The sequence below is a fragment of the Danio rerio genome, chromosome 12, assembly GCF_049306965.1.
Source record: "Danio rerio strain Tuebingen ecotype United States chromosome 12, GRCz12tu, whole genome shotgun sequence".
In the NCBI taxonomy this organism is placed as follows: domain Eukaryota; kingdom Metazoa; phylum Chordata; class Actinopteri; order Cypriniformes; family Danionidae; genus Danio; species Danio rerio.
The window spans coordinates 24,970,349-24,995,000 of record NC_133187.1 but is presented as its reverse complement, the minus strand read 5'-3'; the positions used below and the strand labels follow the sequence as shown (position 1 = coordinate 24,995,000).

The window sequence follows — 24,652 nt, the reverse complement described above, 5'->3', positions numbered from 1 at the left end:
TGCATGTTTGCGTGGGTTTTCTCTGTGTGCTCCGGTTTCCCCCACAGTCTAAAGACATGCAGTATAGGTGAATTGAATAAGCTGGAATAAATTGGAAGGGCATACGCTGTTTAAAACATATGCTGGATAACTTTTCAGTTCATTCCACTGTGGCGACCCCTGATGAACAAAGGGAGTAAGCTGAGAGAAAATGAATGAATGAAAAAAACTTTTTAATTCTTTAAACTGATTCAATTTAGTTAATTTTAGCATCAGCTTGGTGTGTTACAGCCTTAAATTGGAGAAGTGAGCATAAACTATTAAGAATAGAATACAGATAAAGGATAGGGACATTTCCCACCATTCTCAGCAGTGTTGTATATTTGAATATATTTAAAACCATCTACTTTATATGCATGTCCTTTGTGTGTATTTTTTTGTTTTGTACTTTTATCTGCATCTCATGACCCCACAAACACTCTTTGTTTGTTTACCTGAGAAAATGCTGGATAAAATAAGGAAACTGTATAGGTCAAGTTCAGGGTTAGTAGTTACATTCCCCAATTGTTATAATTACTGCATTGTATGTACATAGTAAACTGTACTGTTAAATAAAAACTACTTTTTTATTTAAATCGAAATTTGAAATCTGAAACATCCCACATTGATTTTGCCCTTAGATAAGGAAAAATGTGGCGGCACATTAATACCTTGACACTTTAATAATGTTTATACTGTGATATTTTTAGTGTAGGTGTAACACTTCCTTGTGTAAATTGTTTATTTTAAAACTAAAGAGTAGCTCTGGTCATCTAGAAAAATACTTTTTTATGTGTCTGTCTCTTCTGGAGAAGGCGTTAGACAGAAGAAATGTCATTAAAAATGTCATTAAATGTCATTAAAATCATTCATTTCAAGTTTGCTTAAAACAACAGCACCATTCAATCTAATCTGCAAACATGTGTTTAGTGTTGGGTAAACAATATTGGACCCTGCAGGACAATATCTATATTCATCTCATTTTCATTTTCTTATGAACATAGTTTTTTTTTGTTTGTTTACGTTTCATCATATACTGTCTCTAGAAATATTGTTAGATTGTTGATAGTCAGGTGCATCAGAGATACAGGGTTTTATTTGATTTTGTTGATTTTTTTCCCTGACATTATAAAGCACTTTGATCAGCAACAGTGATTTTAAAATGTGCTATAAACAGTAAATTAAAATAATGTTGAAACCTCACATCATACAATTTAAGTGTGTATATCTTATTATTTTTATTTTTGAACCCATTTTTAACAAGGGATCACAAACAAATATTTGCAGTTACGTTTAATATTAAATAAAAACCTGAACTCACTAAACACATGACTTGCTCCCTGTTTGTTTCCTCCTCTCTCTCTCTCTCTCTCTCTCTCTCTCTCTCTCTCTCTCTCTCTCTCTCTCTCTCTCTCTCTCTCTCTCTCTCTCTTCCATCTGTTCTGCTTTAGCCACATGTTGAGTGTTGTTCTGGAGCTTGATCCCATGTCATAAAACAGACACTTTTCTTCTCCTCTCTGTCTTGTCTCTTCTCTTTCTTTTTTTAAATATCTCTGGCACATTACTGGAGAATGGTTTTATATTGAAAATGTGAGAGAGAAAAAGAGCAAAAGAAAAGAAAAAGTGTTTCCAGCTGCATTTGACACACAGCATTGTTAAAAGCGGTGCAGTAATGAGTCTCTGAATGCCGTCATTCTTTCGATATAGCTCGTTCTTTGAGAGCAGAGGTGTGAAATATCTGAAATGGCTGAGAACTTCATTGCCTTCTGTCCATCCATCTGCCATAAAGTGTCCTCGCCCCTTGGAAACTCACAGCAATCCTAGCGGGATACTCTTAATAATCCTAAAAATCTAATCAAATGAAAGATGACAATTTGATTGGTCCTGGTTTGGATTCAGTTTTCCTTCTGGCAATTCTCTAACAAACAACATTGCCAAAGAGAGTTGTAGTGAAATAGTGGCGGTAATCAATTTAAAAGCAGCTTTATTTGTCAGTAGGAGGTAGTAATCTAAAGCAGACCTCTAAAGCTCCATGATTTATACTATAGGATTCAAGCAGATGCTTGGAGTATCAAGGCCGGAGTGATTAGCCAACGCGAGTAGCTGCACAAAATCAGTCAAACGACTACTGTTTGTCTTACTGTGCGTTTCTCTCATTGCAGAGTTTGTTGTCTGTTCACGACACTGTGGCCAAGAAGAGTTACGATCCAGAGCTTCCTCCCCTGCCAGATGACATTGATGATGAAGAAGACTCTGTCAAGATCATTCGACTGGTCAAGAATAAAGAGCCTTTGGTGAGACGGCTTCCTTCTCACACACACTTACAAACACATGCACATTCCCACATGCTGTCAAAGCCAAACACACATGGGCTGCCATAATTCAAGCGCACGTAGTGGAAAACACTCTTGTGAACATGAAGCACATAAATAAACACGCACTCGCGCGACAGTGTTAGTGATGTGTTTGGCTCGCGCTCGCTGTTCACCCTTATCGTTTAGTTCCTGAGTGACCACATATCCTCCGCTTAAACATGACACAAGCCACATTCCTCATTACCTTGCAGACCCTCGCACGCTCTGCGTCCAGCGGTCTACTGCGGCGTGTAGATGTATGTGTCTGTTGCTCTTTCACTTGTGTGTCGTTCACGGCTCTCTCCAAGTCAGATTTCTGGCCAGCGTTCGCTCTTCCATTTCGTCTAATTTCTCTGCGAGCTGTCAGAATGGAGACCTCTGTTTACTCGTATAGTCATCAGCTGTTTGGCATCAGCCTAGAGGCTGTACTGTACTTGAATGTGTCAATGAATGAGCACTGACATCCATTGGCGTTCATGGGTTGGGAGAATCCCAGAGTGACATGTTAGATCTTCTTGTGTTTGTTTGAGCAGTTGTTGGATGGTTTGCTAGTGTATTGGATTTATTTTATAACAAAACAACATGTATGCTGTATTCCTTAACCTGTCTGACAGACGGGGGCTAAAAGTAGCTTTTCACCATACCCACCTATGTCCTGTGAGTGCCAAACAGAATCTGTTGACACTTTTTATTTATTTTTTTTTGCTTCAGATGAAATATCTTAAGATTTCTACTGGATATCGCAGTCGGTTATTCAACAGAAAATGCAATCAAACATACATAAATTTGCACTGCTCAACTGTAATGTTCAGATGGGATGATTTACATGGAGAACATGCAATGATTACAAAGCCTTTGCTTTTATAACAAATATTCAAAATGGATTTTGTTTTTACAGATATTTAGGCCTTCTTTTTGTTTGTTTATAATGAAATTTGTCTGAAGTTTTTTCAGGAAAAAGTGTAGATTTCTGCATTAAGGTTTGCAATGAAAATTTTATTCAATGCAATGGAAGTTTAAGTTTATGTGTATAGCGCTTTTTACAATAATTATTGTTTCAAAGCAGCTGTACATAAGGTGCACATTATTGCATTATAATCAAATTAAGTTGCAATCTAATATAAGTTATTATATATAAACATGGTTAACCTGCAGTTTTATAGCATATAAGTGATGTCTTTGGGTTTATGTTTAATGAAGTTTCGTTGAAGTCCTCAATGGCTGGCATCATCTCTTCTTAGGTCTTGGATCACATAATTGGCACTGCACAATCTCTAGAGGCCTTGGGATGGGCATCCCCAGGTGGAAATAGAGAACAAAGAAAATAATTAGCGTAGCTGCTGTTCATAGTGTATTTAAAGATATATTAAATGTTAATGCAAAAATGAAGTGCTATAAATGAAAATAGGAGTTGTAGAAACAAACATGTAAAGCTGTTACGAACCCCAGTTTTTTAAGGCTCGTCTAAGGAAGGGGTTAGTAACATAAAAGGACACAGAACTCAAAAAAGTGGTACAGTTCTCTATTTATTCAGAGACCAGAAAATAAGTGTCCTATCAAAATAAAGTGGCAACAAAAATATAAATCCTTGATGAAACAATATTACTCAATCGAAACAATTACTTAAACAAACATACACAAAACATAAATAAAACATAAATAAACCATAGATCAACAAAGAATTAAATAAACAGCAGCAACACCAGCATGACTCCTCAGCAGCGGCTGCACAAGACGCTCACAGAAGTCTCAGACCTTCATCAGGACAAAGTATGTAGAGATTCTCGACACATACGGGTCATACTCTCAAGAGAGCAAAGTTTGGGAGGATCAGTCAGAGACGCGCTGGAAAACAAAGAGCCACCCCGACACACACTCAGCTTCCACTCATAAAGCCGCCAGTCAAAATGAGCTGCAGGTGCAAGGTGGAGTTAGGTGGGAAAATCAATTAGTAATCAACTCCAAAGCAACACAATAATGATAATACTACTACTACTACTACTACTACTACTACTACTAATAATAATAATAATAATACAAATAATAATAAAAATAATAATAATAATAAGAAGAAAAATAAAGAATAAATCGAGACAAAAGTATTTAAGTATTTCTAACAAAATGCCTGGTGTATTAAGACAGGAGGAGTGTGTCCTACAGGTGGTTTGTCAAGCCCTTTTTTCTGCATAAAGCACACTCATGCATCACACCGTTTTGAGAAACATTGTGTGTATGCTTTTATAAATAGATAGGTCTTTAATTTAGTTTTAAACTGAGAGTGTGTGCAAACCTAGGACATTATTAGGAAGGCTATTCCAGAGTTTAGGAGCCATAAATGAAAAGGCTCGACCTGCTTTAGTAGACATTGCTATTGTGGGTACTACCAGAGGCCCTGAGTTTTGAGATCTTAAAGAACGGGTTGGATCGTAGTGAGAGAAAAGGTTGGTTTAATAAAAAGTAGCTAGATTGTTTAAAGCTTTATTGTTAAGATGCATTATTTTATAATCAATGCAGAATTTATGGGCAGCCAGTGAAAGGAAAATACAATTGGGGTGATATGGTCATATTTTTCTGACCTGGTAAGAACTCTAACAAATAGAACAACTTGTTCGATAAACAGGGCTACACAGGCCTTTAATATATTACATCTACTTAAATATGTTGCCATATTTAAAAATATTTCCGAAATTGAGATAAAACGGTCTTATGATTTTGTACAATACTTTAACAAATAAGTTAATGTTGTTATGTTTTTGACACAATGCTGTGTTTTTGAACTTTTCACGAATAAAATATTATTCTTTTATATTTTGTTATGTTTGTGAATGGAATTGGTTTTGAACATACTGTGGCAATGAATTGATAAATTGTCCATTCCTAAAGAAATTAGCATTTAAGAATCTTGCCACCTGCACACTTTATGTAAATTCAGGGCGTCCGTGGGATCTTAAAAAGTCTTAATGTCTTAAATTTGGAAAACTCTTCAATTCACTGAACTATAGTGCTGTTGGCTGTTACATCGTTTTAAACTGGTCTTAATTTTCCTATATCCAAGTAAAGCCAAACCTCATCACAAATAATCAATTTTAAAACTTTTTTTGTTTAGATTGAAGTTTTATATTGCAAAAAATATTGTTGTTAGACAACAGTTGTTGTTGTTAGACATTTTTACAGCAAATTCTCCAAATTAAATTCCCTAATCATGGAAAGAAAACTAAAGCAACGCTTTTCTTTACATGATCTTCCGTTAATATAAAAACTATTTACAGACGTAACCGGATCATTAAAAAAATACTTAGTGTTTAGCCCTGTATAAGTAAAAAAATTCACTTGTATTGGTTTTGAAAGGTTCTTAAAAAGGTCCTAAATTTGACTTAAAGAAACCTGCAGAAACCCTGAAATTTTATATTTGCTTTGGTTGTATAAAAAATATATTGTAGAATACTACATTATATGTATATTACAAGATGATGAAAAACAATAAACGTACATTCTATTCAAATAACGGTGCTAAAGTAAAAACACATTAGTTAAGAATGGCTCAACAAAATTGTTTAGTTAAGCTTGAAATAGGTGGTATATGTGGTGAATTAATGAACTCCAACATTCATATCAGATGTTGCAGAATTCAGATAGAGCAGCTGTAGTTGATCAACATGCGTTTTACAGTGAAACTGTGTGATGGAATTCATGTAGCGTATTTCCTTAAGTTAAATAAAATGCTAAATAAATCTCTCCTTTCCTCCCACTAAGCATAGGGCTTTAGTTTGTTGCAGTCTGACCTGTGGTCCATGTCCTCAGCAATTTTAGATGGCTGACCTTCGAAAAAACTCAGTTCACCTTTTTAACTGAAGACAAATCCTATGTGTTTGTCACACCTAATTCAGTCCAATTACCGGGATTTTCACTGTAAACCTTTTTACAATTTGTTTCTGATTTGAACTCGTAATTTTATATATATCAGGTGCAGACAGCTAATGCAGTCATTATGACAAAAGTAGTGCAAAGTTTAACTTTAATTTGCCTCTTTTTCTCTGGTGTGTGGTAGTTAGCAGGCCTTTGCCTCAGAGGATGATTCATTCGTTTGTATAATTGTGATTAGTTGAATGGGTAGGATTCGGTAGCGCTGATTAATTGCTATCATTTTTCAGACCATGACTTCATGCAATATTTTAGCGAGGGGAGTAATGAGGAGAAATTGGAGGGGGGTTTAAGACCTTGGACTTTGGGGATGGAACCCAAATCCTCAAATGCTCTACACTCTATTTGGTAACTTTAACCCGCTGATTTATTAGCAGCAATGGCAGGATGCTGAAATAATTGGGCTTGGATCAACGTACACGTGGGGTGGCGGCAACAGCTGAAGTGAGCTCAGTGGTGGATTTTATTGGAAGAATGTGTTGTTTTGGATAAGGTTACTGCAAGGTCTATAGGAAGGCGAAAGACTGTGTATTAGTGTGTGTTTATTGGATAGATAAAGTGCGTATGTTCTATCCAGATTTTCAGACTGAGTAATAGGAGAATAGTAGACAGAACAGACATTCGCCAGCGAGATGATTTGGCTGTAGATTGTGTGTGTGTGCACTCATTTCATCGCACGGCTTGTGTTTGTTGGCAAGCATCTGCACATCTAGGTGCTTATTGCACATTTAAGATGGAGCCTGCCCAACACAATTATTCATCCCTAACCATACAGTTTGTATTGTGATGTAGTAGTCCTCTTTAGTTTCCATGTCACTCATTCAGAAAACCACCTCCACCTTTCAAAATAAGGACTTCCTTTTGGCTTCCATAAAATTTGAACCGCTGAAAAGTTTTTACCATTTTGGTCACTATATTTTGTGTTTTTTTTCCACACACTTAGAGGTCTGTTGCAGAACCCAAACTTCTTAGTTAATAAGGAAAGATGTAATCTAGATTTTTTTTGTGACTTACTGTAATTATTACAAATTACATTAGAAAGAAAAATTAAGATTTTAAAAACAAAACATTTAGGCTTGTATTTCTTTTAAAAATGTTTTTTGACATCTGAGACATAAAAATTACATAATGAGTATTGCATAACGCCTAAATGACATCAAAGCAGTGGTGTCTAGTTCTTCTGCTGCACAAAAAGCCAACATCCTGGAGAGTTGAACCCAAACACAAGTATAGCATGTTTCCTTTTTTAGCCCTCTTCAGCAATTGTACCGTGGCCAGCAAGACCACCAATTTTAAAAAATTAAATTTCAAAATCCATTTCTCTTATGCTTTTGCTTTCAGAAGTCACTATGATGTCTTTTTGGTGACATCAACCATGGTAAAGATGGCAGGAGGTGATTGTTTGGAAAGTCAACTTGTAGTCTGACTCGCTTGTTTGTCAGAAAATTATCACTTAGGATGCAGAAATCTGTCCATGTAACATGGTGTAATCAAAGATGTTCACTAGAGAGTGCAAAAAAAGTCATTATACAAATAAATTTAACAGAGCATTTTGAGTTAATCAGTATTTAAAATGAATGACACCTAAATTGTTAAACTCATGTCATTAATCATAACCTTTACTTAAGCTTATCTGATTCTCAGTTCACAAAATACGGCATTTAAACGTACACTACCTGCCAAAAGTCTTGTCGTCGATCCCAGTTGTAAGAGCAACAAATAATACCTTGACTTCTAGTTGATCATTTAGAAATATGGCAGAAGGTAGATTTTTCTGATGAATCATCTGTTGAACTGCATCCCAATCATCACAAATACTGCAGAAGACCTATTGAAACCCACATGGACCCAAGATTCTTACAGAAATCAGTCAAGTTTGGTGAAGGAAAAATAATGGTTTGGGGTTACATTCATTGTAAGGGCATGCGAGAGATCTGCAGGGTGGATGGCAACATCAACAGCCTGAGGTATCAAAACATTTGTGCTGCCCATTACATTACAAACTATAGAAGAGGGTAAATTCTTCCACTGGAGAGTGCTCCTCCTCATACTTCAGCCTCCACATCAAAGTTCCTGAAAGCAAAGAAGATCAAGGTGCTCCAGGATTGGCCAGACCAGTCACCAGATATGAACATTATTGAGCATGTCTGGGGTAAGATGGAGGAAGAGACAATGAAGATGAATCCAAATGATCTTAACAGACAGAATGATCTTAACAGACAGAACTCTGGGAGTCCTGCAAAAACACTTTCTTTGCTGTTCCAGGTGATTTTATTTATAAGTTATCCGAGTCATTGCAGAGATGTATTGATGCAGTCCTCCAAGCTCATGATAGTGGAACACAATATAAAATATTTTTCCACTGCACCATGACTTTATATTCTATACTGTACATTATTTCTGTTAAGTGATCAGACTTTCGTCTTAAAGTCAGACCTGACTGTCCTAATTAAATAATTAAAAATCAAGGCATGATCATATTTTATTTTTGTAAAATAAGTTTATTCTAGAGGCCTTTTCCTTTCATATAAGCCATTTCTGATACTAAATGATTAACTTGAAGTCAAGTAATTATTTTTAGTTCCTAAAACTTGAATAGGCAACAAGACTTTAGTCAGGTAGTGTACTCATCTCTGTTTTCCTGTTCAATTAAACACCGCAAAGTTGAGAGGTTTAAATATATATATATATATATATATATATATATATATATATATATATATATATATATATATATATATATATATATATATATATATATATATACACAGTTGAAGTCAGAATTATTAGCCCCCTTTTGATTTGATTTTATTTTTTTAAATATTTCCCAAATGATTTTTAACAGAGCAAGGAAATTTTCGCAGTATGTCTGATAATATTTTTTCTTCTGGAGAAAGTCTTATTTGTTTTATTTCAGCTAGAATAAAAGCAGTTATTAATTTTTTTTAAACAATTTTTTGGACAAAATTATTAGCCCCTTTAAACAAATTTTTTTTCGATAATCTACAGAACAAACCATCATTATACAATAACTTGCCTAATTACCCTAACGTGCCTAGTTCACCTTATTAACCTAGTTAAGCCTTTAAATGTCACTTGAAGCTGTACAGACGTGTCTTGAAAAATATCAAGTAAAATATTTTTTACTGTCATCATGTCAAAGATAAAATAAATCCGTTGTTGGAAATATGTTTTTAAAATTATTATACTTAGAAATGTGCTGAAACAATCTTCCCTCCATTAAACAGAAATTGGTGAAAAAAATAAACAGGCACGCTAATAATACAGGGGGGCTAATAATTCTGACTTCAACTGTATATATATATATATATATATATATATATATATATATATATATATATATATATATATATATATATATATATATATATTGTTTTACTACTTTTCTGCCGCAGTTCTAGTGGAGTTCAGGTTTGGTTTCAGTAGCCCAGGATAATGCCAATAAAGCATACAGAACGTCCCAGAATGCCTGTTTCTTTTGGGCTTATTGCTGTTGATTGTTCATGGCAGTGAAATCCATGCAATGGTAGAGGACCAAGCCTCTACGTCTATGCAGCCAAAATAAGACTTACTACTTTTGGGGAAAAAAAATATTTTTGAATGTCTGTACTTTGATTTGTCATGTTGAGTCTCGGAACCCAAACACAGCCAGCAGACATTCTGTACTATTAAAGTTCACACTGTTCTCATTTCCTTCTTGACCTCTCATTGGTTGATGACACACTGCTTCGTTAATGTTTCCTCTCAAATGACTTCATTTGAAACTCTTTTCTAAATTTTAACATCTGTTTTAATTCCACTTCTAACAGTAGCTTTTTTTTTTTTAGGTACTGTAGGTTAAATTTATTGGATGGGTTTCCACATGTTTCCTTAACTATTAACTAATTCTTTGTGCAATATAAATTCACCAAAGTGGTAGAAATGTTCTTTAGTGATTTGGGTCGATATTGATATGATAGAATTAGGTATTTGCTGCTGATTTATCAGCTAAATCAGTCCATGATGAAAATATCCAGTTCAACCACATCCTAACAATTTCAATTCATTTCGAGAGCTTATTTGTATAGTGCTTTTCACAATAATTATAGTTTATAATTTACAATAATAATATGTTGTTTATAGGGTGGCCAGTGTATAAATACATAGTTAATCTGCAGTATATACAGTGTCCTTTTCAAAAAGTAGTTATCTGTGTTTAATACATTCTTGATTAAGTGTATTTGTGCTTGATTTAATTAAAGAGCCCATATTATACATGAAATAGGGTCATATCTTGGTTGTAAGGGTCTCCAACAACAGTTTAATATGCATGCAAGGTCAAAAAACACTTTCATGGTCTTATAATCTGCATTTATTTTTACCTAATTATCCCAGCGACTCCTGTATGAATTGTCCAGTGATTCATTTGTTCCCAAACCCCTCCTTAGCGCGAAGCTAATCTGCACTGATTGGACCAATGACAGTCTGTCGCGATTGGTCGACTGCCTTCAGTCAGAGAGGGAAATGCCCAATAGCTAATCAGCAATATAAAAGTAATCACAGTTCATACATGCTCGATGGTGTAGGCGTGGAGTTTAGCTGCCAGTGGGTCAATGTGAAAACAGACTATGGACTTGAAAATACAGACGACTGACTATTTTATTGAGCAAAAACTCCAAAAGCAGTTGAGGAGATCTCCTAGCTTCTCACTCTGCTCTTTTCACAGACACACACACTCATATTGCACAAACACACACACACTTAACCCTGCTCCGGACGACAACGCGCGCGCACACACACACACACACACACACACACACACACACACACACACACACACACACACCTCCGGACGACAGCGCGCGCACACACAGACACACACACTACTCCTCGTCCACGGAGCTCCGTTAACGCAGCACGCGTTGCGTTTTTAACGTGACTTTGTACGCGATAAGAGAATAAAGCCAGTTAACCTGATACAGTACACGCGGTTACAAGTAACAAATCACAACTAAATACATTTGCAAGCTAGAGTCAACGAGGCAACTTTAATCGCACGTACTTACACTTGAGAAATGGAGGAAGAAAAATCCTGACGTCCATCAATAAGTTACTCTTTACTGATCCTTCCTTTAACAAACGCTGATGAAGTATTCTTTGTAGCATGTAGCTTCCAGAAGTTTCCAGTAGTTTCCAACTGCTTGGCTATAATGCTGAGGTTTCATGTTTGGGTAGAGAATCAATATATCCATCTGCAGTGTGACTTCAATCGACCGGCATGTTTGTGTGTGTGTGTGTGTTTGTGTGTGTGTGTATGTGTGTGTGTCTGGGTTTCTGCGTCAGAGGGCGGGGCCTCAGGTTTGAAATCTCCCGGGTTTGCGCCTGCATGTGAATAACTTGGTTTCGTTCGTACGTCATGGCGAAACACCTAATGATTCGGTATCAAGGCGACTCGTTTGAAGCACTATGAGTCGACTCTTTTATAGATGAATCAACCGTTTTAAACACTGTACACTAACAGATTTAAGCCTTAGCTGGATACTTCACTTCACTTAGAGCTGTGTTACACACTACATGGAGGGGAATTTTCAAAAACCCATAATATGGGCTTTTTAAGACTATTATAGTAAACTCACTGTTATGTTCAGAAAACTAGTTTAAGGTCATTTGAGCTTTTTCTGACAAGACGTATTATTATGCTTTACTTAGCCTTCATTAGATGGGTAAACTGTGGTCATAAAATGATGGACATGGTAAAAGGGATGAATGATGCTTGATTGAAAGTGTACCCCTCTGAACTATTTGCCCCGTTTTTTATTTTTCCCCAATTTCTGTTTATTGGAAGTTTTTTTCAACACATTTCTAAACACAATCAATAACTGATTTCTAATAACTGATTTATTTTATCTTTGCCATGATGACAGTAAATAATATTTGACTAGATATTTGTCAAGACACTTCTATACAGCTTAAAGTGACATTTAAAGGCTTAACAAGGTTATTTAGGTTAACTAGACTTTATAGGGTAATTAGGCAAGTTATTGTATGAATACGGTTTGTGCTGTAGACAATCAAAAAATATATAGCTTAAAGAGGCTAATAATTTGACCTTAAAATGGTTTAAAAATACAAAACTGCTTTTATTAGATTCGTACAATCTTAATTAAATTACATTTGATCTTACCGCTAAATAGTTTTAAAATAGCTATAATTTCTCTTTTAAAACCTATTCACAAAGCTGCTGAGACAAACTTTTACTAAGGAACAGAGATGGGTTTTATGCTAAGATTAAAGATGAGGTTGTTAATTTCAATGCTTTGGTTGATGTCAGCTTGATTACTAACAATGCACACAGCGATTGGATGATATATATTTTTTAATTAATAAATAGATAAATAACATTTATTTATTTTTCTACATGAAAATATCACCATGATTAAGGTGGTTCCTTCTAAAAAGCTCATTGTGGTCAAATAATTTAAAAATGTTTTCTTTACAAGGCAGATTGCTGCAACAATCATTTTAGAACAGTTAGTGGTTTGGTCTTTGACTTAGGAATCATTTTCACAAATGTTGCATCAATTTAGGAGTTAATTTTAGCACTAAAGCGCTTTGTCAAATCCATTATTTTTAAGATTTTCTCTTAAATCAGCAGGTTAGGAGCTACCTATAGCCTTAAGATGTGAATAATGCCCCTGCTCATCATAAAAATCCTGTGTTCCACACAATAGATAGGAAGTAATTTGACTTTTTTTTTTTGTTGTTGTTGTTTTTACAGATTTAACATAAAGCAGTTAAGTTGTCTCTCACAAAATAAAGAATTGTGCTCTTCCAGCTTGTTTTATAGAAGTAATTTGAACAAACAGCAAATGCCATTTTGAGTGTGGTTTATAATTTTGGTGTCAATGTGTGAGATGTTGCCACTTGTTTCTTGTTTCCAGTTCTCTGCCAAAATAAGTGTCTCATGGAATTGTTTTGCTAATACTAAAGCTCATCTGCCCATGTTTCAACTGTATTCATTTGAACTTGTATCAATTGGTTATTTGACATTTTTACATTTTTATTAGCTTGAACCAGTCTGACTGTTTTCGTCTGACCTGTCATCAAGACCTTTTTGCCTAATAAACTGTGGCTCTTTGGATATGTTCTCTTCTTTTGGACCATTCACTTTAAATCGTAGAGATGATTGTGCATCAGAAGTGTGTGTAATCAGAGTATTTCAGAAACTGCTGATAATCTAATATCAACCTATCTTGGAACGACCATGTCCCATTCAAGTCACCTAAAATGATCTTTCCTTCCCATTCTGATGCTTGGTTTAAATTTCAGCTAATCATATTGACCTGCATTGATATACCTAAAGGCAATACTGTAATTGAATGATTAGATATTGCATTAACAAGCAGTTGAATAGACATACCTACTCAACTGGACAGTAAGTGTAAGTGACAAGCTGAAGCAAAAAGGGTGCAAATGTAAAACTGCGCTTTATTTATTTGGGAAGACAAATTACCAAATTGAACTGCTCTTTCTAACTTAATTTCAAGTTAGCACTCGCTTTTGATGTTTTTTTATATCTGCTTTTCATTTTCTTTTGAAACAACGAGAAGATTATAAGGTCATCTGTTTGGCTTAGCAGTGAAAAACTAAGCACTAAGGTAATGTCACTTTCCAGAAATAATGGAGGCACAAATTAGATTAGGGTGAGAGACGGGAGCACACATGTTAGTGCTTTTGAGATACATCTGTTTACTCAGGAGAAATACATCATGGCCCTGATTGCTCCGAGTGGAAGAGAAAGTTCTCTCCAGTGAGAAATCGAGGACAGAGACTGACATGCTCCATCAGAGGGTTATGCTGACCTCAGAGCAATGTCTCTCATTCCCCATGTTACCTGAGACTGAGAGAAGTGACAGAATTATATATTGGCCAGGCAAAATTTCCTTTCCATAATCTACAACATTGTCATGGTGTTAATTTCGTCAGGTGTAGTCGGCGAAAACACGCTATTTTAGTCCTACTGGATAATGTTGAACTGGTTAACCCGCTCTTTTTCTCAAAATATCAAATATTTACCAGAGGTATTATCATCTAAGAAATCTCATCTTATTTGACTTACAAATAAGCACACATTAAAATAATGCTAACTCCCACATGGTTTATTTGCTTCCCTATTTAATACAGAATCATAAACAGCGGAGAAATTAAGTATTAAAGACATCACCATTTTTCTCAGAAAACATTTATAAAGATGTTGTTGACTTAAAATTGGATGTTGGTAACAACCGAAGAAATCCATATATGCAAAGAAAACAAATCTGATTAGTGTACAAATTAAGTTATGTGTAATAAAATGAAATGACAGGGAAAAAAACATTTGAACACATGAAGAAAGGGAGGTGTAGAAAGCCCAGGGAGCAGCTGAAATCTCTAGGCAGAAATTCAGCTACCCTCAGCCCTTCCTCAGTGTAAATTAATATTCACTGCTTCAGTCCAGAATCTGCATTATCAGGATGATGGAGATGAAACCAAGGTGGACATTTCAGCAATCACTTAAACACAGCCAAGGAGACCCCTTAAAATGGTTAGAGAAAGAAAATCAAGCTGTAGAATGGCCCAGTCAATCACCTGATGTGAATCCAATAGAAAATACAAAATATAGATCAGATTTGAAGAGACCCACAGAGCCATCACGAATTTTACACTTTGTTGAAGTCTGTGAAAACTCACACCTGAGCAATTCATGCGACTTCAATCTCCATATGAGAGACATGTTTAAGCTGCCATGACCGAAAATAACGTTTTTTTAATACAAAGTACTAAATACATTTCAGTTGTTCAGTACTCATTTTTTTTTTGTTATTACAAAAAACTAATTTGTCAGATTATTATATATATATATATATATTTTTTTTATATTTGTATTGTTTGGATTTTTACCAAAATCTGGGGTTTGTTCTTTGTACGTGGAATATCCAATTAGCTGGATTTGGTTGTTGATGATTTAATATGATCCAGGATAATTTGTTCTTTAAAACTCATCTGAGAGTTTTTGTTATAGCAGCAGTTTCGGTAGCTCAAACCTGTCGGGAGCAGGCTTATTTCAGTCTTTTTAGATTAGATCGGGTAATACTGAAAGTATGTACTGAATTCTGATATTTTCCTACAGTAGTAGCTTTATACACATGGGAAAATATTAAATAGTTTATGTTTATGATGATGTCATTACACTGCTGTGCCATTAGCCAATTGTTGTATTGCTGTTCATGATTTCGTGAATTGATAGATCTATCCTTCACTACACACGCAGCCATCTGAGATCAGTTCATGCAGACATTCTAATCTGAATGGCAAATTGTTTAAAAACCCAAATTGGCCAGAGATCAGTTATCAAGATTAAGAGATCGAGGATCTGCCAAATCATCTTAGATCATTTAAGTGAGGTATGAAGAACGGACCCCAGGTTCAATTTCATGTTAACAACTCCTTTAAGAATATTATTCCCACAAGAAAAAAACTGACATGAACTTAACATACTTTATAAAAGCTAATAAACTTTAAAAGCTTTAAATATTTCTTCCTTTCAGAGTTTGCATATGTGCATTCATTCAACAATCACCAATAATATAATCAAGATCATTGTTAAGCTTATTGAAATTAATTTCTAAGAAGATTATTTGCACATTTAGGACAAAAAAGATTAGATTTTTTTTTCAACTGTGGTATAGTTGGTATAGTTTTCGATTTTAATCACGTTTTAGTATTGGTAGTCACTCTTTAATGATCTATTTTTTGTTATTGTAGATGCAGATTTATTAGGCACTTTGTCATTGGTCAGCACAGAAGTATAGAGTTCAGGCGTCTCTCCTCACCTTTTGCTGTTTTTCTAATCTTTCATTCCTTCCTCTTCATAGTGTGCTCTGATTTTTCCCAAGTATCCATGTTTCTGTGTCTATATCCTGTTACAGAGCACACGGGAGGTGCTGGAAAGCACACATGAGCACACACTGAGCTCTTTGTGCAGTGAGGTCCGCTTGTCTTGGGGAAGGCATTTCCTCATGTAGGTGAAGGAACAAAATCTGACTTCTGAAAGTGATGTTTCCTTAGTGGTATAATTACAGCGAACACAGGCAGCTCTTAAAAGGAAGCTTATGGACAATCCTGTGTGTGAAACCGCAGCAGTCTTTGATATTTATGAATTACATATACACTTTTGTACGATCATATTCTACTGCCCTGCCTACTGATGATTCATACTAGTTTAAAATCTCATATGATGTAATATATTTTAAAAAATCTATTTCGTCTGCTAGCTGCAGTTTTTAGTTGCTTTGTGCAATATTTAAATTTCAGCCTGGACTAGCCAAACCACTTGATGCTGGAAACTTGTTTTCCCATAGGATCTAAAATGACCGTGTCTAGCCTACAGGGTCGTACTAAAGGAGACATGAAAGATGGTATCCAGTATTTTAACTTCCTCCTCCTGCTTATTCCCTCTGTAGCTCCACACATTGCCATTTAGCTTCCTGTCATTCTTATTTTTTTTTCCCATTGGTTTCAGGCCTGTCCGTTTTTCAGCACATATTCTGGCATTCCTCAGCCATTATTACTTTAATGAGACCCAATTTTCCTTTTTCCACATAATACCTGTTAATGAGAAAACTGTAACGCAGCAGGGTTAAAGCAACATTTGCAGTGTTTACCGAGCAGGTCGTCGAAGGGTCAGACTATACTGAAGGAGTCAAACATCACACACTTAATGTTTATAATGAGTCTCTCTGTGTTTGTGTGTGCGTTTATAATTGGGAGTTTAATAACCCTGTTTAACGTGTATCTTCTGCCTTCTGGTACCCACATAGAAATAAGCAGTGATAATTGCTGCTAATTGCGTTTTAATGAGCTCATTGCCTTTTCTTCACCAGTTTCACACCAGATCTGCTGCAAACACAGCAAGCCATGTGGTTTTTGGTAATTGATGTTCATGTGAGAGGCGGCTTGAAGAGTGTGTGTGTCGTTGTTTATGTTTTCACGCCAGTTTAAGTGACTTTGTGTCAAACACTCGCTCTGTCTCTGCCTGGGTCTTTGTGTTTGTTTTTTCAGGTCTATTTTGATGGCTTTTGCTTCAGTTCTGCTGAAATGATTTGAACCTCAGACTCTTATTGTAGAGACTAAAGAAGTTTTGTCATGATGTCAGAACATTGTTTGAAAGTGTATTATATTCATGCTCACCAAGGAGGTCTGTGAAATGAATTGGTCAATTAGCTTTTCCCACTCATTTCAGTGGTGGCCATTACTTTCAGGTGTATCTGTCTAAGGACTGCAAGACGGGGCCATAAAATGAAGGGGTGTAAGCTTTAGTAAGTTAGAAATGTGGAATTTGCAGTTATGGAGATCCCATCGAACTATGCGAGATGTCACAACGAGATGTGAACAGAATTTTCACCAAATGTTTTCTACAAATTTATCCACAACCTATTGATTTGATATATTATTATATTAATTTATTTGGCAACTCCACCATAAACTCTGTGACTTCTTCATTTGATTTGTCATGACAGTGGCCCTACTTGACGTGAAAATCAAGTAAAAATTTGTATAGATGTTAATGATGATGATGGTTGGGTAGAGTTGGCGAAGGTATAGATATTATTAACTATGATGGTTGGGATTAGGCTTGGAGATGGTATAGACATTCATTACTATGATGGTTGGGTTTAGGGTTGTGGAAGGTGTAGACATTAATAATAATAATGGTTGGTTTAAGCGTTGGGGAAGGTGTAGACATTAACTATAATGGTTGGGTTTAGAGTTGTGGAAGGTGTAGACATTAATAACGATGATGGTTTGGGAAGGTGTAGACATTAATAACTATGATGGTTTGGGGAGGTGTAGACATTAATAACTATGATGGTTGGGATTAGGGTTGTGGAAGGTGTAGACATTAATAACGATGATGGTTGGTTTAAGGGTTGGGGAAGGTGTAGACATTAACTATAATGGTTGGGTTTAGAGTTGTGGAAGGTGTAGACATTAAAGGGCACCTAGGTTACCCCTTTTTCAGATTTAATATAAGTCTTTTGCGTCTCTAGAATGTGTATATAAAGTTTCCGACCTAAAAACCCATCAGATTTTTCATTATACCTTTTACAAGATGCTGTTTTATACTGATTTCCAGCAGGGGGTTGTTTTGTCGTACTGCGCCTTTAAGCCGAGTTCTGCCCACCTACTGTTTCTACATGCCTCCTCCCTCAGCTGCGTCAGACAACAGACAGACTTAAAGGAAGGTCTCATGTAGCGTTTGTGAGATACTACAGTAAGAACTAACCTTTACTAATCAGTATTGTGAAGTTGCATTGATGAGTCAAACACAATATTGTTACAAAGTTAACGTGCGCGCACACACACACACACACACACACACACACACACACACACACACACACACAGATACACACGCACACGCAGGCAGGCAGACAGACAGACAGAGCGCGCTTGGCTTAGTTTAGGCTAACCTCAAGTACTGTGTGGATATCTGTGATGTTATTGTACTTTAACTTTAACTTCCACAAACCGGGATTGAAGCGTCTTCTTTTATAATTGTTCTGACACGTGGCTGTGCTAATGAAGTAAAGCTGAAGTAAAACGCTGTAATTAATTACACTCATATTCTGTTTTAAAACACTTTAAACATGTGAAACTTACATTAAAAAATTACATTTGATGATGATTGCTGATCCTAGCGAACAGAACAGACCTTTTATTCCCGGTTGCTTTGCGAATGTCTGTCTGGTCTTGTTGACATATACACGTGACTACCGGAACATGTTAATGCGCGCAGCTGTCAATCAATTCGGTGGGTGGGGGGATCGCACACCTACGTAATGGTGCGATCGATTTGAAAACAGCTCCAATTGGCTGACCCTTTTTTTTGTAGTTAAATTGAAAAAAAGGAATGGGTGTGTTCATATCACCCCAGTATGACGGTCTATACACTATACCAACACACAGATCTGTCCAAACAGCTTGAAAAGTAGATTTTTTACCATAGGTGCCCTTGAATAACGATGATGGTTGGTATTAGGGTTGGGGAAAGTGTAGACATTAATAACTATGATGGTTAGGTTACAGGTTGGGGAAGGTGAAGACATTAATAACAATGATGGTTAGGAATAGATGTGGAGTAGGTATAGACGTTAATAACCGATATACAGTGCTATCTTGCCAACAACATGACATGTGGGTTTCCATAACAAGTCATGCCTCTAACTTACTACAAGTTACGCCTCTTCATGCTACGCCCCTGTCTTGCAGTCCGCAGAAAGACCCTATTCATTACTTGGCTTGCAGAGATCACCTGAACAATTAACAATTAATGATAATCCTAACAATGCTGGGATTTAAAATTCTTATTTTAACATGTAAAGCATTTCATAGATCTGCACCTATTTTTGGTGTATCTTAAATGTGTGCATAGTTCCATACTACTATTTAGAATTAAATTATTTATTCATTTAAATGCATTGATTTATTTGCGGGTGACGCGGTGGCGCAGAGGGTAGCACGTTCGCTTCACAGCAAGAAGGTTGCTGGTTTGAGCCTTGGTTGGGTCAGTTGGTGTTTCTTGCATCCTCCGTGTGCTCTGGTTTCCCCCACAGTTCTAAGATGCGCTAAAGGTGAATTGGGTAAGCTAAATTGTCCATAGTGTATGTGTGTGAGTGAGTGTGTTTCATGTTTCTCAGTTATGGGTTGCGGCTGGAAGGGCATCATGCTGGATAAGTTGGCGGTTCATTCTGCTGTGGCACCCCTGATTAATAAAGGGACTGAGTAATGAAGGGACCGAAAAAAAAATGAATAAATGAATGATTTATTTGCTTATTTAATTTTTGTAGTAACTAACAATTTGCAGTTTCTTCAAACCACAAAGTTTTTGTGAATTGTGGGGACATTCTATCGGTTTTTATTCTTAAAATTGTACCAATCCTACTTCTAACCCTGCTCCTTACAGGAAACAACATTTACCATATGTATGCTATCATATGTAATTTTATTATCTCAAAAAAAAAAAATCCCATATTATTTATTTCCCTTTTTAACAAAAGGAAAATCAGCAATGTCTATATAGATCAGTCATTCATTAATTCATTTTCTTTTCATCTTAGTCCCTTTATTAATCTGGGGTTGCCACCGCGGAATGAACCGCCATCTTATCTAGCATATGTTTCACGCAGCGGATGCCCTTCTATCCGTAACCCATCTCTGGGAAACATCCATACACACTCATTCCCACTTAAACACTATACGGACAATTTAGCCTACATCAATTCACCTGTACCGCATGTCTTTGGACTGTGGGGAAAAACCGGAGCGCCCAAAGGAAACCCACGCCAATGCAGGGAGAACATGCAAACTCCACACTGAAACGCTAACTGACCCAGCCGAGGCACGAACCAGCAACCTTCTTGCTGTGAGGCAACAGCACTACCTACTGCGCCACTGCGTCGCCCCTTTATAAATCTTAAATGTCTTTATAATTTATCTATAATTCATCTCTTGGTAATAACCACTCATGGTCATAACCATGTCACACACATTAAGCACAGAGACACGCACGCACACTCACAGTCAAGCATCCAAAACTTTTCTCAGTATGATTTTTTATTTTTTGGTTTGTTCTTTACCTTTGGTGAACTCTTTATTACTGTTGATTCAGAATTGATAGTTACAGGAGTGACCTTCACATTGTTGAAAAAGATTTGGATTTTAATTGAATGGTGTTCTTTTAAATTAAATTTTAATGATCAATAAAAATCAAGAGCATCAAAAGTCTTCAGCTTGGGAAATTAGAACAATTTAATGAGCAAATCAGAATGATTTAAGGCTCATATGACTCTAGACTGGAAGAATGAAGGAAAAACTGCAGTGTATTGGCTGAGGAATCATCCAGCATCTAGTTATCCTAACCAGGCGGGCACACCCTTTGACTCACTGATAAGTACAAATAAATCTATTTTAATTTGAATGACCTTGCAGATCATCTTTGCTTGTTTGTACAAGAGCAGAAATAATCAATCATCTTGCGTCTCTTTCGTGTGAGTTGCAGCACACGTGAGCAGTCATCACACAATCAGGAGCGCCAGTGATGAGCGTTTGATTTTTGTATACGTCAATCTGTCATCAGGATGAGTCTCTTGAAGAATGACTGCTGTCCCGCCGTTCTGAGCTCTGCGCAGATTAAGCTATCCACTTTTGGCCGACCTTATAATAACAGTCATAAGCATTTATGCGCTAAGAGTCTCAGCATATGGAGCTGATCACCTCCACAACTGGCAGCCGTGGGTCACGTTACTGATGAGTAATTTAGGGAGCCACGGCCTCTTATTCTTAACTTATTCTTAGCTTAATTTTTCTTCCGTCTCAGTTTCTGCTTTCTCTCTCCCTTTCTTGACTTTCAGAGGAAAATATTTCATTAGCGTCTATTTATAGAGCATGTTTTAATGGGCAGCACCAAGAGGAAAAAAGACCTTGAAAATGCCCAATCAAAGAACCTGCTTGTTTCCTTCAACCGCCTATTATGAGTGACCTTTCTGTGAGAATAGGTTTGTACTCCTGAGTGTGATTGCGAGGATGACTCACAGAGGTGTACTGATGGGTAAATTGTGCCTGTGATCGTCGGTTGGTCTACCAAGTTTAGCGTGGCTCTTAGCAGTATGTGTGATTGAAGAAAATCCATCTTGTCTGAGGCAGAGGTGTATATATTTCAGACCAAACCTGCTGATGAATCAGGCTAACTCATGCTGTTCTTCCTAGTCTATCTTTATCTTTTTTTAATTTGATAGATTTTATTTTTTAGCTTGTTGCTATATATATATATATATATATATATATATATATATATATATATTTTTTTTTTTTTTTTTTTTTTGTTACTGAAAAAAGGGAAAATCTTCTACCAGTTGAAACCTTACTTGAAAGTGTTCACTTAGCTGATGATTGATTATAAACTGTGTTTGGAATGCTGTCCTGAGAGAGTTCATAAGATCCTCAAGCCTGAGGCTCCCTCCTGTTTGCAGGGTGAGAGAGGAGTTTGAGCTCGGGTAGATCTCAAGAACTCCTCTGCTTATTTATGGCTAATGACAAATTAGGGATTACTATTGAGAGAAATACTGCTAACTAAGAGCTCATGTTTGGTGCCAATTTGCTTTGGTCAATTTACTTATGTCACATGTCTTTGAACTGTGAAAGGAAACCCACGTGAGCACTGGGAGAACATGTAAACTCTGCATAGAAATGTCAACTGGCCTGGTAAAGACTTCTAAGAACCAGTGACATTCTTGCTGAGAGGCAAAAGTGCTAATCACTGGGCCCCTGTGCTGCCCTATCAAGGAAAAAAGGATGAGTAGTAGGGTTGGAAGGGGGATTATTTATGATAAGAATAACTGAGGTAAGAAACTGTGGTTATTTATGGTGAGTTAGGAATCATCTGATTGGTGAATCATGTGTTACCTAATCTGGGACAAGCCATGGTCAATCATAAGCACGCGATCCTCTCGAAATTAGATTATAATTAGTTTATTAAATATGTGTTCCAGTAAAGACCTTTTACTATGTTGTTCAAATTTTGTGTTTCTATTTATAGATATAAAAAAATAATAATTTTGCCACTTCTCTAATTCTAATAATTACAAAAAATAATAAATCTGCAGTAAAAAAGTCTAAAAAAGACTAAAATCACAAATTTGTGTAGTTTATGGAGTGAACCACAACACTTTTGTGGGGAGGGGAGAAATTGTAAATTAAATTAAATGTAAAATTTTAAATGTCCTAACAATATCTATACTGAAATGCTGTCAGTTGAATTTGTTTTTATTTGTTTTGAGGTTATCTGATTTGAGTCTTATCAGACCCCCCTAATTAACGCTTTCTCCCCCCTAAAGGATATCAAAACGTGAATGGAGGTCTGCCATTTAATAATTAAGAAATAGTTTGCTCTGATCTTTATCTTAAATAATATATAAAATTAAAATAATAGATAACCTAAATATTCATTTGACCACCCCTGTAATGGTTCATACCATTGTGAATGCATGTTTACGGCAAAAAATATTAATTTAGTAGTTTAAAACTGGCAAATCAAGAGCATCAACAGACAGCGCAAGTGTATAAAAAACATGTTTCTTGTAAAATAGGCATCTGTAGGTGTCCATGAAACTAGATGCATAGTTTGTGTTTTATTACACACTTGTGTAATAAAATATTTATTACAAAAATATTTGCAGTCTTTCATGGTCATCCATTAGTCCAGGTTTATTTAATATTACAAATGTTATTGAGATCCACTCAATATCCCTCAAAACATTGAAAACATAAGTTTAATTGAGACATAACATAATCGAAAAACTTGATTAACCCCAATCGTCAATGTATAATTCACAGCCTGGTATAGATTGATTAAATATTAAATGTTTTTATTAAACTAAAGCCTTTGGGCAGAATTCGCTATTATTTTTATCACATTTAACAAAATGATACGATAAATCTGTCGGTTAATTCTCTTTTTCACTCTTTTTCTCTCACTCAATCTCTCTTTTTTTGTGTGTATCATAAACACCACTGCTTTATCTCAGGTTGAAATGCAACAGTTCAGCTGATCGCTGGTTTCTCTCACCTCCCAAAGCTCCAGGCCAATCGCCTTCACGTCCTTCCAGGTCACCAAATTGCTCCAATTATTTGATCAACAGAAAAAATTCAAAGGGTGTGTCGACAAACGGCTGCACTTTCCATCATAAAGGCTGTGTTTAACACATCAGACGAGGACCTTGAGCTTATGTGTTAGTCATGATGATGACATTGTAAAATCATTATAGGTGACCGAGTCATCAAAACAGCTTCGACAGCAGATTACTGGTTACTCTGAGGTAATGCAGATTAGGAAAAAAAAAAAAAAAAGATTGTGTGTATCTCTTTTTTATTGGAAATGCCATTGATGTGCCAATGGAACAACTTTTGTCAAGGCCAATTTTTCACTACTTTTAGACACCTGAATTAGGGAGGTAAAAAAATCTTGATGGTTTTTTAAATGCACATTCACACTGGTGGAGCACCTTCATCCACTGTCATGGATGCTTTGGAAATAATAACAGCCTTCGAGACACTGATGCAGAAAACAGAGGGTGAAAAAAGACACACTAAAGCTCAAATTGTCTGACATGTTGTCTGTGTCTGAACGGGCCGGCTAGGAATCTTGCTTTCTTAGTCTCACCATCTAATTTGGCTGTGTTTGTGTGTGACAACCCATGCTGTGAGTGTGGCCACATGTGTCTCTGTTACAGTAGTTTACGAGTATGTATGGCGGCAGGATG

General features: G+C 36.1%; 1 protein-coding gene across 14 annotated transcripts in view; it reads left to right on the top strand.

Annotated features, from left to right (window-relative positions):
* Positions 1–24,652, top strand: part of mpp7a (MAGUK p55 scaffold protein 7a) — a 207,739-nt gene that overhangs the window by 86,144 nt on the left and 96,943 nt on the right. For all 14 annotated transcript variants that reach the window (XR_012387476.1, XR_012387475.1, XR_011017326.2 and 11 more), the window contains 1 exon segment: positions 2,181–2,312. Coding sequence is in view for 6 of the 14 variants with exons in the window: in XM_073917350.1 (XP_073773451.1) it covers positions 2,181–2,312 (132 nt within the window). In the remaining 8 variants the exon portion in view is untranslated.